Source organism: Crocodylus siamensis, chromosome 10 (genome assembly GCF_052110815.1).
Source record: "Crocodylus siamensis isolate JL-2025a chromosome 10, ASM5211081v1, whole genome shotgun sequence".
In the NCBI taxonomy this organism is placed as follows: domain Eukaryota; kingdom Metazoa; phylum Chordata; order Crocodylia; family Crocodylidae; genus Crocodylus; species Crocodylus siamensis.
This window is the reverse complement of record NC_143404.1, coordinates 71,948,005-71,963,038: the sequence shown is the minus strand read 5'-3', so window position 1 is coordinate 71,963,038 and position 15,034 is coordinate 71,948,005. Positions and strand designations below refer to the sequence as shown.

The 15,034-nt window shown below is 67.9% G+C and overlaps 2 protein-coding genes across 9 annotated transcripts; both read right to left on the bottom strand.

Annotated features, from left to right (window-relative positions):
- Window positions 1-281: 281 nt before the first annotated feature.
- LOC149856871 (bactericidal permeability-increasing protein-like) lies at window positions 282-13,486 on the bottom strand. 8 transcript variants are annotated; one of them, XM_090064634.1, is made up of 18 exons: window positions 10,232-13,483; window positions 7,554-7,821; window positions 7,128-7,250; window positions 6,014-6,147; window positions 5,750-5,864; window positions 5,047-5,175; window positions 4,762-4,917; window positions 4,600-4,663; window positions 3,639-3,699; window positions 3,312-3,403; window positions 2,960-3,136; window positions 2,642-2,701; window positions 2,303-2,470; window positions 2,105-2,172; window positions 1,782-1,824; window positions 1,409-1,472; window positions 1,242-1,318; window positions 282-1,148 (listed from the first exon to the last, which is right to left on the bottom strand). In XM_090064634.1, the coding sequence occupies exons 4-18, from the start codon at window positions 6,114-6,116 to the stop codon at window positions 1,074-1,076; spliced, it is 1,452 nt and encodes a 483-aa protein (XP_089920760.1). In that variant the 5' UTR covers window positions 6,117-6,147; window positions 7,128-7,250; window positions 7,554-7,821; window positions 10,232-13,483; the 3' UTR covers window positions 282-1,073. The 8 variants fall into 8 exon arrangements, with proteins under 8 accessions (XP_089920760.1, XP_089920759.1, XP_089920758.1 ...); XM_090064633.1 differs by having other exon boundaries at window positions 7,560-7,821; XM_090064632.1 differs by having other exon boundaries at window positions 5,750-6,307; window positions 7,128-7,821; window positions 10,232-13,486.
- Window positions 13,487-13,830: 344 nt separating this feature from the next.
- On the bottom strand, window positions 13,831-14,662 carry ID1 (inhibitor of DNA binding 1). Its single transcript, XM_090064646.1, has 2 exons — window positions 14,309-14,662; window positions 13,831-14,200 (listed from the first exon to the last, which is right to left on the bottom strand). Exons 1-2 carry the CDS (start codon window positions 14,618-14,620, stop codon window positions 14,159-14,161), a joined length of 354 nt encoding a protein of 117 aa, XP_089920772.1. The 5' UTR covers window positions 14,621-14,662; the 3' UTR covers window positions 13,831-14,158.
- Between the last annotated feature and the right edge of the window lie 372 nt (window positions 14,663-15,034).

The window sequence follows — 15,034 nt, the reverse complement described above, 5'->3', positions numbered from 1 at the left end:
AGGACAACCAGCCAGGACCTGTCCCGTCGGGGCGCAACACGGGACCGTTTCCGGGCCCCCGCGTGGGACCCGGAGGACACTGACAACAGGGCCGCCGACCGCCGCCGACCCACGGATGCCAGCAGCTTCGCCGCCATACAGCAGACATCAAATAGCCCCTCACAAAGCCCGGGGCTGATCTCTGAGCTACACGCCACCGTCACCCAGGCATCACCCACCCCTGCCCCCCGGAAAGCAAAGGCGGGGGGCACAGCCCCCCCATTGCTGCTCTGAGCCCCTCAACAGCCGTGGCCCGGCGCGAGAGGAAGGCAACCCCCCAGTCTGACCGGGGGAAATCCCTCCCTGGCCCCACTGTGCACCGGAGCAGAGGGCCAAGACGCTCCAGCTTTGGTCCCAGCAAGAGCATCGGCACAGCGGGCACAGCCCCCGGCCTGGGCTCCAGCCAGCGCTGGCCTTGGGCCGCCCCTCCAGCCCCTCCGCGGCCTTGCTGCCCGGCTCCGGTCTTCTCTCTCTTCCCAGAGGGCAGGGCCAGCACTCGAGGCAGACCTGCACCGTGGACTTGGAGCAGCCCCTTTCCTTCACAATTCCCACCTGTTTTGTGCCTTTCTGACAGCAGGCACCCCAGGTGCGGGACCCCCAGCCCCTTACCTGCCCCGGGGGGGGGCTGCAATGTGTCCAGCTCCAGCTGGGGAGGAGCGAAGCCCCCGGGGTCCCTTCCTTGCAGCTCTTCTCAGCAGGTGACAAGGCCCCGGCAGCCGCCCACCCCTTAGAGCAGCCCCCAGGTACCAAGGAGGCGATGCCCCTTCTCCCCCCGGCCTCCTCAGGGAGCAGAGCCCGGAGGACAGCAGGGGCAGCTGCGGGGCTCGGAGGAAGGGGAGCGCAGGGGGACGGGAGCCGGTAGAAGGACACGGCAGCAAGAGTGGAGGTCCCCCTTTAGTTGCATGGCTACAAAATCCTTCTGCCACCTCCCCCAGCGTGGGCAGAGGGGCTGCGAGCCAGTGGTCAGCACTGGGATGCCCGGTGCTCGGGGGCAGGGCCCTGGCACGGTGGCGGTACGGGGAGGCCAGACGGAGTCAAGACGAGCGCTGGGCGGCCGCGTTCGGGCGCTTGGGTTCAAACAGCATGTCCGTGGCGACCAGCACAAACCCCTGTGGAGACAGAGCAGGGGGGCACGTGGGTGGGCAGCCCCCAGGGCTGTATCGGGGCCGGGGGGTGGCAGTGCCGGTGCCAGTGCTACCCACCTGGTGAACGCTGACGTGGGGCTGCACCAGGCTGATGTTGTGGAAGCTGGGCACCGCGAAGCCTTTCTTCAGTCTCTCTGAGGGGGGAGAAGGGGCAGCGGTGAGGGGGGAGGCACTGCCCCTTGGGGCAGGGGCAGGGGCGGGGGCAGGGGGAGGCCAGCACTCACTGTTGACCAGCGGCATCCCGACCGCCCGCAGCGCCAGGTTCATCACGGCCTCCAGGTCCTTCACCTGCACGACACGGGGGCACCGGTGAGAGCGGGGAGGGCGGCCCCAGCCGGGCCTGGCGCTCTGTGCCAGCCCCTGCTCCCACACAGCCGGCCTGGGCCGGAGGGCACGCCAGCTGTGCACACGCAGCCGTGTCCGTCACACCGCGCGTGCCATGTCACGGGCGTTGTGCACGCGCGAGCAGAGGATTCATGCTGTGCCCCGTGTCTCCGCGGGGCTCCCCGACTCTCCCCGAGTAGGGCTAACGTCTCCGGGTGGCTCGGCTGGGTCCCCCCTGCCCCCCTAGACCTGAGCCCGCCCGCTCTCGCTCACCTCGACCGGGCCCACGTGCGACTCCACCTGGGACATCCTGAAGCTGTAGGAGACACGGAGCCAAGTTCATGGCCAGGATCACGTGGCAGCAGCGTGGCGTGGGGGAGGAAAGGCCCATGGAGACCCAGCACTGCCCGTCCTCAGGCATCGCACCACGCCCCGGGGATTAGCAGCTGGGGATGGGGAAGAGGAGCCCAGGGAGCCCCGAGGGCAAGAGGCCGCACTGCCCTGCGAGAGGCTGGGCTCCGGTGTCTCCTGGGCTTGGGGCTGCAATGGGGACCCCCCCCGGATGGGCCATGCTGGACAGGGGCAGGGGCACTCACTTCTTCAGCACCACGGAGCCCCCGACCCTGGCCGAGTCCATGAGCAGCTTCCCCGTCAGGTTGGCATCCTGTCAGCAGAGCGAGGGGTTAGCAGGTCCCCCCGCTCCAGCTGCCCTGCCCCCCCGTGCCTTTGTGCACAGAGCTGCCCCTGCCACGCTGCAAAGCTAGCGGGGGTCAGCGGCTGCCCCGGGTGCTTACGACATCCAGCAGGAAAGCGGGCGCCAGGGTGGCATTTGGCAGGACGACGAAGGCTTCGGCAGTGCCGAACAGCGCCAGGTCCAGGGCGCCAGGCCGGCAGCTCAGCAGCGGCTGCTTGCGGGCAGCGAGGCGCAGCTCCATGGGCAGGGCTGGGACGTGGGCCAGCAGCTGCGTGGGGAGAGGCAGGGCTCGGGCCGCGGCACCCTGGCACTGGGCCGGGAGCCGGACCCCCCGGTGCGCGGCTCACAGCCGCAGCCATCCCTGCCCCCGTGTCGGGGGGCACTAACCCCAGGCCGCCAGGGGCGGGGCACAGGCCGGGGGAGCTGCAGGCGGACTCACCTTTGGGGCAAACACCCCCATGCTCATGGTGTTCAGCCGCAACGGGGACCGCTTGTGGATCTGCAAGGCACGTGGGGGGTGCAGGGTCGCTGGGGGATCGTGGCGGGGAGCCTGCGGGGGTGGCAGGGCCCCCCTGCTCCAGCACAGCCCAGCTGGGCACAGGCCACGAGCATCCCTCGGTGCCCCAAAGCCACCTCCCTCATCAGGACACGCAGGGGTCGCCGCTGCCCCAGCCGGGAGGAAAAGGCCCCTGCCCCACCAGATCCGAGCTGCCCGGGGTTGGGGTCCCGGGGCTTGTCCCGGGGCAGGGCGCTGTACCATGCTGTCAGTGATGCGTCGCTGCAGGGTCCCGGCGGTGAAGTACACGGATGCCGCCGAGTTGGCCAGGGCCTGGGAGGCGGCGAGGAGCAGCATGCGGCCGTCCGAGCCGGGCAGCAGGATGGGCCCAGGCGAGAAGGGGCTCTCCTGGGGGGCCCCCACCCGGGAGAACTCACCCTGCCGGGGCAAGGAAGCACGTGAGCTGGGTCTTGCTGCAGCCCGGCTTCCTGCTGCCCCGGCACGAGCCTGGAGGGATGGCAGCACTACGGGCTCTCAGCCCCCCAGGAGCAGCGGGAGGGGGGGGAACTGCCCCTACAGCTGCCCCCACTTCCTGCCACTGGCGCGACCTTACCTTGAGGTCCACGTCCCCATGCTGTGCGGTGATGGTGGGCCGCTGCACCAGCGAGTAGTCGAGCTCAGCAACGGGGTCAATCTGAGCCGAGGCTGTGGCAAGGGGTCCAGGTACGGGGTTAGCAGAGCTCCCCCCGCTATGACTTCCAGGCCCAACCCTGCCCCGGGAGGCTGGAGTCAGGCAGAGCAGAGCGGGGCGGCCCTGGGGTGGGCCGGTGTGTCTGCAGGGAGCAGCTGATCCGGAGTCACACCGGTCCTGGCTCCTGGCCCCCGAGCCCCAGCTTCCCCCCACCCCGCTGCACTGGCTCTCTGTTGCTGCATAACCCACCTCGCATGGTCTCCAGGACACGCTCCAGCCTTTCCACCCCCTTCCTGAGCTCTGGGCAGAGCTGGGGGAAGAAAGCAAGAAGGCCGCAGGTCAGACCGAGCAGATCTGGGGGCAGGAGGGAAGGGTCTGCCCTGCGGTCACCTCCTGGGTCAGGCGACTCCTTCCCTGGGCTCAGAACAACTCCCGAGACAGAGATTTGGCTGCGAATGACCACTGCTGGGAGCCGCTCGCTCCTGCAGCCATGGCACGGGGGCATCCAGCACGACACGGGGGCCGTGGGGGGCAAGTGTGGGTGCATTTCATCCCACGCAGGAGCAGAAAATGATCTGCACTGGTGCAGGAGCACGCCGGCAGCACTGCCCTGCAGGGGTGGCTTCCCGGCAGATAACAGCCTAGCGCTGCGTGTGACAGAGTGCCCGACCCCGTTAGACTCCAGGCCCTCCCCGGCTCTTTGCTCTCCCTCACTTTTTGACTACAGAAGAAGAGCAGAGCACCGACAGACCCAGACAGGCCAGCGCTTGTGGTGCTCCGGGGTCTGGCTTGAAACCTCCGGGCTCATCTTGCAACTCGCCTGGCGGTGCTAACATGGTGCAGTGCCCCACGGCACCCTTAAAAGGACCTTGTGGCACCCCGGAGTGCTTTAGCTCCTTGGTGGGGAGTCACTGACCCAGGGTGTGGACACAATGCATGGCCTTGCCGGGACAAGTCCCTGTGCTCGGGGGTGAGGCCAGGCCTCAGGAAACCAGGCGGGTGGCAGGGCACCCACCCCCGTCTGTCTGCTCCTCTCTCCGGCGCTTCCACTACCGAGTCCACCCCGGGTAGAGCTGCTCCGGGGCAGCCGTGCGGGTCTGCGCTCCGGGTTACCCGGCTGCGTGCTGCCAACTGGCGGCCGAGTCATCCGGGGGAGACCCGGTGCTCGTCCTCCCCCAGGCCTGGCACGGTTATCCGTGCCCGCACTCACGTGCTTGTTCAGCTCCGTCTGCAGCGGTCCCCGGAGCGCGCCGGTGAACAGGTTGTAGAGCCAGCTGCGGGGAGACAGAGCATGGAGCCGCAAGTGCGGGGCGGCTTTCCCCAGGCACCCCCGGGGGGGCGGGGGGCCAGGCCAGGGCAGGTCGGGGCCTACCTGGCGCCCTTCCGGAAGGTCACGTCCAAGCCGTGGACGTGGGACTCGCAGCTGTCACTCCACACGGAGAGGCGCCCGCCAGGCCCCCGGCTCACGCCCAGCACGGTGGAGAGCGAGAGGTCGTGCACGGAGACGTCGAAGGAGCCGCTGTCGTGTCTGGGGGCAGAATTGGAGTCGGGGGGTTAGGGGCACAGCTGAGCGGGCTCCATCCCTCCCTGGGGCGTGGGGATCCTTCACGCCAGACCCGGGTGCAGACGGGACCCCCCTCACCCCAGCAGCACTCACATGGACCAAGCGTGCACCGCCCAGTCGCCGCCGAGCCGGACGCGGGCGCGCTGGACCACGAGCCGCACGCCCGTCCCCTCCGAGAAGCCCACGGCCGACTCGTTCACCTGCAGCTCCTGGACCCGGACCCTGCGCAGCAGCAGGCCGGCAGGTCAGGCCCCAGGAAGGCCGGGGCAGGCCGGGGGTGTCGGGAAGCCCCACAGCCAGGGATGCACGGACGCGGGGCAGAGGCACAGCTCGGGGCTGCTCTCTGCAGACTCCAAGTACCCGTGTGAGAAATGCATGCGTGTCGGCATGTGCTCCGTTCACGTGCACACCGGAAAGGTGCTTCCCTGCCCTCTGCGTGGCCTGAAATCGCCCAGGGGCTCATCCGGCTGGGTGCTGAGCTACTCGGGACATTCCCACCCCTCCGCTTACCCCTGGAGAGCCGCACAGGAGAGAAGGGAGCCTTTCTGGGAAAGCCTTGCCGCCAGGAAAGTGTTGGAGGGGCAGGCGAGAGGATCCCGGTCAGACAACCGGGCACCAGAGGATGGCAAGCGCCAGGGAGGGGGGCACTAAGGAGACCCACAGCACAAAGCTGAGCCCAGCGGGTCTGTGCAGGGACCACGAGCAAAGCGCAGGGGCAGCCGGGACCCCAGAGCCCCCCTCTCCGCCATAGCTCCAGCCCCCAGCAGCCGCAGCGAGGCGGGTCAGCAGCTCTTACCGGGACACGGAGTAGGCCACGGTCCCGATGAGCGGGATGCTGTAGGAGCCATTCAGGTCCGGGATCGGCTCCTTCTGCAGCACTGACTTCAGCAGCTCCACCCCGAACTGCTGCCCTGGGGGGAAGGGGCAAGGGGTTGCAACAAGGCATGGATGGGGCAGGCACATGGGGACCCTTGCCCCTCCCTCCCAGCTCCCCCCGGTGATGTGGATCTGGCCTGGGCGGTGGGGGCTGGAGGAGGGGTGCCGAGGCCGAGATACAGACCGTACTCCAGGGCTTCCTGCGTCACACGTGCCTTGAGGCCGGCAGGGGTCCCCTGCGACGCAGAGCAAGCGCCCAGCAGGGCCAGGACCAGCACCCAGGCCATCCTCGGTGACCGGGCAGCTCCTCGCCCTGACCTGGCACAGGGAGACGGAGCAGGCGGTCAGCGCCTCGCAGCAGGACAGGTCCGTGGGCCCCGCTCCACAGAGCCGTGCCAGGACGGGGCTCTGTCTGCCGTGGGCACCGGTGTCCCTGGGGCAGCAGGGATGTCTCATGGGAGATGCCAGCCAGGAAGCACTGGTGACGGTGGAGGAGTTGTCCTGTGAGACCCCGCTCTTTGACGCGTGGCCCTGGAAACCCGCCCTTGCCCAACGCGGTGACTCAGCAGGGAAGCCCTGCGCCCGCCCGTGCCCCGGCTTCCCCCCGGGCTCCTCCGCAGGGCTTTCTTCTGGCGAGTGCCGGGGCCCGGGACCTGCCCTGCTCACTGCAACCCCAGCCCGCTGCAGCGGCACATGCCCAGCATCCGGGACTGGCCACCGCAGCTCCCCGACCTGCCCCGGAGCCGCACGTGGCTTGGCCCCGTCCCAGTTCAGGGTCACGCGAGCGGCACCACGAGCCCAGCCCTGCTCTCGGAAATGAGAGCACGGGTAAAGCGGGGGGCCGAAGGCTGGTCTCCCTCTCGTGGGGGGGACACGCCTGAGCCAGGAAATCCACATGCTGCTGGGCCACTGCAACGCATGGGACCAGGTGGCGCAGTGCCACCCCCACGCCGGCCTCCCCCTGCATCCAGCACTGCCCCCCGCCCAGGTCCGAGCCAGCTGGGAACGCTGCCTGCCATCCTCTGGACGCCTGGGAGACCTTCTCCACCTCTCCGGCCTTGATGAGCCCTGGCTAATGAGCCCCAGGTGACGCGTCCTCAGTGACAGCCACGGTCACCGATACCGGCGGGCCCCGTGCCCGGATCACCCTCGCCCCGATGCTCTGCCCAGCAGTGCCCATCTCTCCCGGCAGCCACACGGACAGGCCACAACAACCCGCTGGCTCCCAGTGACCGCGCAGCAAGGTGGGGGCATGGCCATGACCTGTGGCCTGGCCGTGGGGGCGAGGATGCCCATACCTGCTGGCCTCCTGGCTCAGGCTCCTCGTGGGGTCGGCTCTGCCGGCTGCGTCCCAGCGGAAGAGCCACTGTCCTGTCTCTGGCAGCTGGCACTGGCTGCCCAGCTTCTCAGCTCCCGACAATCTGGTCGGACCAGATATTCCCTGGGCTTAGTCACCCCCGCCCGCACGCAAAGGACAGGCTGAGCGTGTGCCCCAGTCCCGGGAAGCTGGAGCAGGGTGCGGCGGGCACGCATCCGGGTGTCCCAGGAAATGCCCTGGCATCGAGTCACGCATGCTGGGGGCGGCCACCCCAGGAGCCCTCGCCACGAGGGCAGCTCCCCCCAGGCATGCCCAGGCAGAGGGGATTTGGGATTGCAGCCGAAGGGATGTCCTCAGGCAGAGGCAGGAGGCTGGACCCCCCCGGCGTCAAAGTTCACCCACTCACACTTGCCTACGCCTGCACACGCGTGTGCTCAGGCATGCACATGCCTCTTCCTCTGTCCTACACAGGCTTCACAGCACTTGCTTCTGTTTGCTCTGGGCTCCGGTTCGCGCCAGCTGGTTGTTTGGGAACGTCCCAGGCAGGCGGTAGGAGAGGGGGCTGCCCTCGGCCACATCTCCCTGGGGCAAGGACATGCCCCATTTCGATTCCCCAGGGCTGGAGAGGGCCAAGGACCCACAGGACTCCACGCAGCAGCGATGGTTTCATCCACCTGCCAGAGAGAAAGAGAAGGCCATCAGGCCCTGGGAGAAAAGCAGTTCCTCCAAGACCCAGCCCGTCTCAGCCCAGGCCTCCCCTGGGGACAGGGCCTGGGGTCACGGCACCTGCTGTCTTACTCCCAGCATCCCTCCTGCTCCGTCCTGGCCCAGGAGCAACCCTGCAACCCAGGACAGACCCCCACCCCCCCAGCTTCTTGCACCAGCCGCACTCAGACCTCCTCACCCCAAGGGGCAAACCGGACTGGGCGCATCGAACAGCAGGGGAAACTGAGGCACGGAGCAGGGCAGTGGCTTGCCCAGGTGGGGCCATGGCAGAGCCAGGTGCGGAGCCCCGCTGCCTTGCCCTGCCCTTCCTCCCACCCGCAGGCACGGCAGCAAGACAGGCCTTTCCCAGGAAATCAAACGCACCCCAAATCTGCGGCGGCAGGGAGATAAGGCCGAGCCAGGGCATGAAGTGCTCCCACTGTAATAATCTCAGAGATCGGCAGAGGGCACCAGCGTATAATCCTGGGGCTCCCGGCGGGCTGTGCCCATTGCTCCTACCCGAGCCCTGGGGACTTCCACTCCCCTCCTGCCCCTGCAACCCCCTGCCCTGCAGGGCCAGGCTCTGGGAGAGCTTCCACCAGGGTCATCCTGCTGCTTGCATTTAAGCTGCTGAAAGCTGCAGAGCCTGGAGAGCGCCTGCCCGGGGAGGTCTCAACATGCAACATGCAACACAGCAACTAGATGGATGCTATTCGAGGGACTGGGTCTCGAGTGCGACCCCTCCCCTATTCAACACCCTCTCTGGCATCCCCCGTCAGCGGGTGCGAGATGCTGGAGGAAACCCCTTCATCCATCCTGCTCTGCAGCACAGGGGGCCAAAACCCGGACGTATGGTAACCCTAGGCCAGCCCTGAAATGGGAGGGTCGGCCTCCCCCTGCAGAGTGCGGGACGGCCCCAGATTCGGTCGATCCACCCCGATCGGAGAGGAAGGGTCGCTTCAACTGCGGGGAGTCCGGTCCCTTCAAGACCGATTGCCCAAAGCAGAGCGACCCCGGTAGGCCTGTGCACCGAGCAACGGCTGTGCACAACGAGGGGGAGCCCCGAGCCACCCCGAGGGGCGTTCCTGTGTCCTCAGGATTACAAGCCCGGAGGAGGCGACGGCCTCCCACGAGAGGAGGCAACAGTACGTGAGAAAACCATCACTGAGGAGGTGGGACCACGGGCCGGCGTGTCGCCGATTGATGCCAACCTTGTTTCGCCCTCAGATGCAATACCTGGAAAGACCCTGAGCACTGAAGGGGAGGGGCGCCAGCCATTTGAGGTACATGCAGCCGGTCTCCCCACCCGGCGTGGGAGTGGAGAGAGGAGTGATGGAAGATGCTCCTGCCCCCAGGCTGGTGAGAAGGGATATCGCCAAGCGAGAGCGTATGAGAGCAGCGTGGGGGAACATCTCACCACCCGTCCGCGTCAAGGCGGTTACTCGCCAGCAGAGCAAGAAGGCGAAGGCGGGAGGTGGGAAACCTCCCAGAGCCAGGTAACCCAGTTGGCTACAGAGGTAAAGGGGGCAAGGGAAGAGAATCCCCCGACTGCAGCAGCCAGCCGGCCGCTGCGGGAACCGATGACCCTGAGGTCAAGCTAAGTGACAGCCCCAGGGAGAAGCCCAGTCAGTCAGTGGCAGAGGGAGCCGAGGCACTTGGCCAGGAGGTAGAGCCCCTCCCCATGGAGGAAGGCACACCCCTTAAGGAGGCACCAGACTCCCTGCCAATTGCCTAGCCGGGCAGGAGGAGATCACGCAGGAGGTTTTAGGTGACCCTAGCCTGGAGGAGGTCCGACGGGTGGCCCAGGAGCAAGAAAGAGAGTTCACCAGGGATAAGAGGGAACAGGAGGTCCAAGGTAAGGGATTCCTTTATCAGCTGCGGGTGCCCAAGAACCACGCCGAGTCCTGGGAGCCCTCTCACCAGCCTGTGGCACCATTTAAATTCAGGTGGTGACTGCGCACCGTGGCTCACGATTTACCCTGCGCCACTCACCTGAGCATAGGCTGCACTTGGCAGCAGCTGCTGGCACACTTGCATTAACCCCGAACATGACAGATCGTGCGAGACGTGCCAGCAGACGGGCAAGAGTGGGGGTAAGAGCAAAGCTCCCCTGCAGCCCAATTCACTGCGAGTAGATTTGGAAACTTAGCCAATAGATTAAGTAATTTTACACACATATGAAAAGGGTCCCCAAACCCAAGTTTGATGAGACTCGATTTATTCTGTTTTACTCAAGGCCTATTTCTAACTTCCTTTGTTCTAACCCCGCTCTCCCACTCCCTCCGCCATCGATAAAAAGCTCAATACAGCGTGCCTGGCCATTAATTCCTCGATACAGCCCCCACAACAGAAGCGGCGAGGGGGGTCGGCGGCTCTTACCTGGACACGGAGCAGGGCACAGTCCCAATGAGCGGGATGCTGTAGGAGCTGTTCGGGTCTGGGATCGGCTCCTTCTGCAGCGCTGACTTCGAACCGCTGCCCTGGGGTGGGGGGCAGGGGCAGGGGGTTGCAACAAGGCATGGGGCAGGCACATGGCAGAGGGCACGGGAACCCTTCCTTGCCCCTTCCTTCCCTGCCCTGCTGAGGATGAAGGGGACCCCTCCCAGCTCGGGCGCTGAGGCCGAGGTACAGACCGGACTCCAGGGCTCCCTGCAAAGCCAGCGGGGGTCCAGCAGGGCCAGGCCCAGCACCCAGGCCATCCTCGGGGACCGGGCAGCTCCTCGTCTTGACCTGGCGCAGGGAGGCAAAGCAAGCAGCCAGGCTGGGCCATGGCACCTCTCCTCCCACCTGCGGGCACTGCGGCAGGACAGGTTTTCCCAGGCAGTCAGCGCATCCCAGTCCGCCGAGGCAGGGAGGGATAAGGCCGGGGCAGGGCACGAAGCACGCCCAGCCGCCTCCGAGCGCTGTAATAAGCTCGGAGATCGGCAGAGGGCACCAGCGTACAGGCCTGGGGCTCCAGGCAGCTGTGCCCATTGCTCCTGCCCCAGCCCTGGTGACTTCTGCTCCCCTCCTGCCCCCTGCGCCCCTCAGCCCCGCCAGGCCGGGGCCCTGGGAAAGCTGGGCCGCGGCTGCAGCGTCCGCTGGGGTCATCCTGCTGCTTGCATTTAAACCAAAGGTGCTCCATCAAAAGCTGCGTAGCCTGGAGAGCCCCTTCCCTGTCCCACCTGCCAGCCCCCGCCCTGGGCCCACCCAGGGCCAGGCAGCTTGAGACCCAGCCCGGAGCCCACCGCAGCACGCAGGCCCCTGGGGCTGTCCCTGCAGGCCCAGGCTGCAGCCAGGGGAGGGCTCAACGCCTCGGGAGCCTCCCACCTCTGCAACTCTCGGCTCAGCCCTCCTGGCAGAGGCCTTAGTGCCCTTGGCCTGGCGCTGCCTGGTTCTCCTTCCCCTGGTTCTCAATGCTCCGCTTCAGCGTTGCTGCCTGCTGGGCTCCACCCCAGAGACAGCTGCATTTCAGAGCCAGGTGAAACCAATCCCGTGCCAAGCACCAGCACCATCGTTACCTCCAAGGGTGCCTCGCTGCCAGCGGACAGCCCTGTTCAGCACATGCTCCCTCCGTGGCCCTCCTCATGGACCGCCTGGCACCTCCCTGCCTGGGCGGGATGGCTCTGCCCTCCCAGGCTAGAGCACGCCTGCTCCTTCCACCGCGGACACGGTGAGAAGCCACACAGCATGCGGGCCTGGCGGAGCTCTGTAACCTGCTCCTCGGGCCCCTCCATCGGCCCTGGGGACCCGTCCGGAGCAGAGACCCTGGCACAGGACCCGTGCGCCCATGGGGCTAGCAGGGGCCTGAAGCCAGTGTGACCCAGCCCGTGGGACAGGAGCCTGGTGGTGCCGTGGCCCGAGGGTCATGGACCCTGCCTCGCCCTCCTTCCCCCTCTGCACCTGGGAGGAGGTGGGAGTTTGTTCCCACGTGACTCACCAGCGCTGCGGCAGCTGGGGGGCAGGTGAGTCAGCGGGGCAGGATGCACGGGGCCAGCCGAGGTCAGCACAGGGCACGTCCCTGCCCTCTGCGGCCTCCCCGCAGCTGGGCTGGTTTTGCACAACCCCCTGAGGCAATTTCCTCCTCCAGAGAAGCGCTGCTCTCCCCTGCCCCACGCGGGGCTTTTGCAAGGGCCGGCGCAGGAAACGCAGGCCGCGCCGGGCTTCCCGCAGAAGCTGCGCCCCGGCGCCCCACGCGCGCCAGCCCTCCCGCTTCGGTTTCGGCGCACAGGCCGAGCTGCTGACTCATCGGGTGACAGGGCAGCCCCGCCGCCCAGCTGGAGCCGTTGGGCAAGACCAGGCCCTCCCCGAAGCCCAGATGCTGCTTCTGGCCGGGGCTTTCCTGGGGGCACCGCGCTTCGAGCAGCGTGCCTTGCCCTCGTCCAGCCCGGGGGCGGCGCTGGGGACCTGCGGCCCCCCGCCCCGCTGCCGGGAAGCGCGCTGTTGTTGGACAGCGCGGTCCAGAGGGAGGCCGATGCTGGGGCCTCGCCCCGTAGCACAGGATCGGGGCCTCCCTGGGGGAGCCAGTCCCTGCCCCAAAGGCCGTCAAGGCCTCTGTGGAAAGGGGTTAAGCGAGTCACCCAAGAGGAGGCCAGATCCCAGGCCAGGGCCACAAGCACAGAAGCATCCAGCCATCCCCAGCAGCACGTCGACACGCGGGTCCCGGGGTGCTCCCCACGCAGGGGCTGCCACCCTTTGCCATCCCAGCACGGCTGACCTAGCCGGCCGGCCCTCCCTGCTCCCGAGGCTCCAGGAAGCGAAAGCCCTGCGAAACAGACGCATCGATGCGGGCACTGCCGCGTGCCCCGGAGCCCCCGGCCTAGCTGGGAAGGGGTTAAGCACATTCGCTCGCCAGCGTGGAGAAGAGGGAGTTTTTGTGTGTCACGCCTGCGCCTCTTGTGCAACGGCGCCGCGTTCCCAGGGCCGGGATGCAGCTGTGGGGGCGTAACGGTTAGCAGCTACAAGGCAGCGTGTGTGCGGGCGCGGGGGGAGCGGCGCTCCGTGCCAAAGGCAGGCTCCCAGCCTGGGAAGGGCCTGCAGCCTCAGACAGAGCGGCGCCTCCGTACACCTGGGAAGTTCAGGTTAAAGAGCGCGCATTCCTCTGCACACAGCTGATTGAAGCATTAACAAACAGGCAGGCCGCGCCAGGCTCCAGATGGGCTGGGCCCGGGCCAGGAGGGAAGGCGCGGAGCAGGGGGAGACGGCGCTTCCCCCAGCCCCACGCCCCCCGGCTGGCGCTACACCCCGCCAGCAGAGCCCAGGCTTCTGGCTGGCAGCGGGGGAGGCCGAGGGAAGGGTCTTCTCAGAGTCCTGCCGTCGAAGACCAATGCTTGGGGGGGTTAACAGCTGGATGGGGTGGGGGGGCACGCCGGGCCCTGCACGAGATTCAGGGGTGCAGTGTTCCTGCTCATCCAGTTAGAGGAGCCCGCTTCACAGCTGGCCCTGGGGAGGGAAGCTCTGCGGGGTACACGGGGATGGGCACAGCCAGGCTTGTCCCCAGGCCGTGTTCCAGCTGCCCCCAGGGACCGGAGAACACGTGCAGGCAGATGCAGGTAACCGTGATCTCGTTATCGCTGGAAAACTGTTCTTTGCAGGGGACTGGGCACAAACGCCCAAAAGCCTCCCAAGGAACAATTTTTTACAGCGTAGTTGGTCTAATAATTTACCCCAAGAACCTCGGCTGTCCGTCCGTGTCCTTGCACCAACCCCCCCCCGCTGAGGCCAGGGGCCGCGCTGGGAGCAGGCACCCGCGGGGACAGCTGCAGGGACGTGCCAGCAGCACCCGGAAGCCAGCACAGCTCAGCCGAGCCTGCGGCTCACTGCGGGGCCCAGGACGCCCCCCCCAGCCCCCAGGGTAGGGGCTGCCAGGGTCACTCGCAGCCCGGCGGCCAGCGGGCCCTGCCCCCCGCGCAGCGCTGCAGCCGGGCCGCCGCAGGGCTGCAACAGGCCGCTCCGGCTCCCGCACCGCCCGGGGTCACAAGACGCGGGGGCGGCCGGGCTCCACACGGTAGGTGTTTAATAACCAAACTCCAGCTATTGTAGCACAATATCCTCGGCAGCATCATTGTAATATACAATACACCCCTTCTCAGGCGCCTGAGAAGCACGCGGCTTCAGTGTCCTTCAGAAGAAACAAGGGTCCGTGGGAGCGCGCGACCCGCTCCAGAGAGGCCTCCCGTCGCCGGTGCCCCGGGGCTGCCGCCCGGCGGGGCGGTCCTGGCTCCGTCTCCGCCCGGGCTCGGCCCGCTTGCCGGGGCGGGGCGGGGGAAGGGGCAGCAGCGCCCCGGCCCCTTCCCAGCTAGTCCTCAGCACCGCGCGTCCTCCCGGTCAGCGGCACAGGATGCGGTCGGCCGCGCTCACGCAGGGTGCCTGGGGGCAGAGGGGCAAGACGGTCAGGCCCAGGAGGGCGGCGCGCGCTCCCCCGCCCGCCCCCCGCCCGCGGGCCCCCCCCCCGGGCCGGGCCGCGCCGCACCGCACCTCGGCGGGGTCGCGCGGCGCGGGCGGCGGCAGGTCCAGGTCGAGCTCCAGCTGCAGCGCCCAGATGTAGTCGATGACGTGCTGCAGCAGCTCCACCTTGGAGACGCGGCGGTGGCGGGGCAGCGTGGGCACGAGCGCCCGCAGCCGCGAGTAGCAGCCCTTCATGTCGTACAGCAGCGACGCGGCCGCGGCCGCCTGCTCGGCCGGCTCCAGCAGCGCGCGGCCCCGCGCCCGGCCCGCCTCCGGCTCCGCGCCCCGCACGCCCGGCAGCGCGCAGCCGGGGCTGGCGGCGGCGGCGCCCGACACCTTCATGCTCAGCCGGCGGCGGCGGGACCCGGCGGCGGCGGCGCCCGCCCGCCCGCCGCCCGCCGCCTTTATCCCCTGCCCTGCGGCCCGCCCGCCAATGGCAGCCCGGGGGCGTGGCCGCGGCCGCGGGGCGGGCTTTTAAAGAGACAGCCACACGGGGGGCGGGGGAGACGCGCTCGCGCACGGTTTACGGCACGGCCGCGGTGTAACACACCCATGCGCGCGCGCACACGGTTTGCAACACGCGGCTTGACACACAGATACGCTCTGACGCGTCGTTTACATCACACCCGCAGTTTAACACACGCACGCACACACACGGTTAGCAACACCCAGTTTGACACACGCATGGTTTGACACGCAGTTTACAGCACACCCGCAGTTTAACACAAATGAACACACGCATGCACACACGCACAC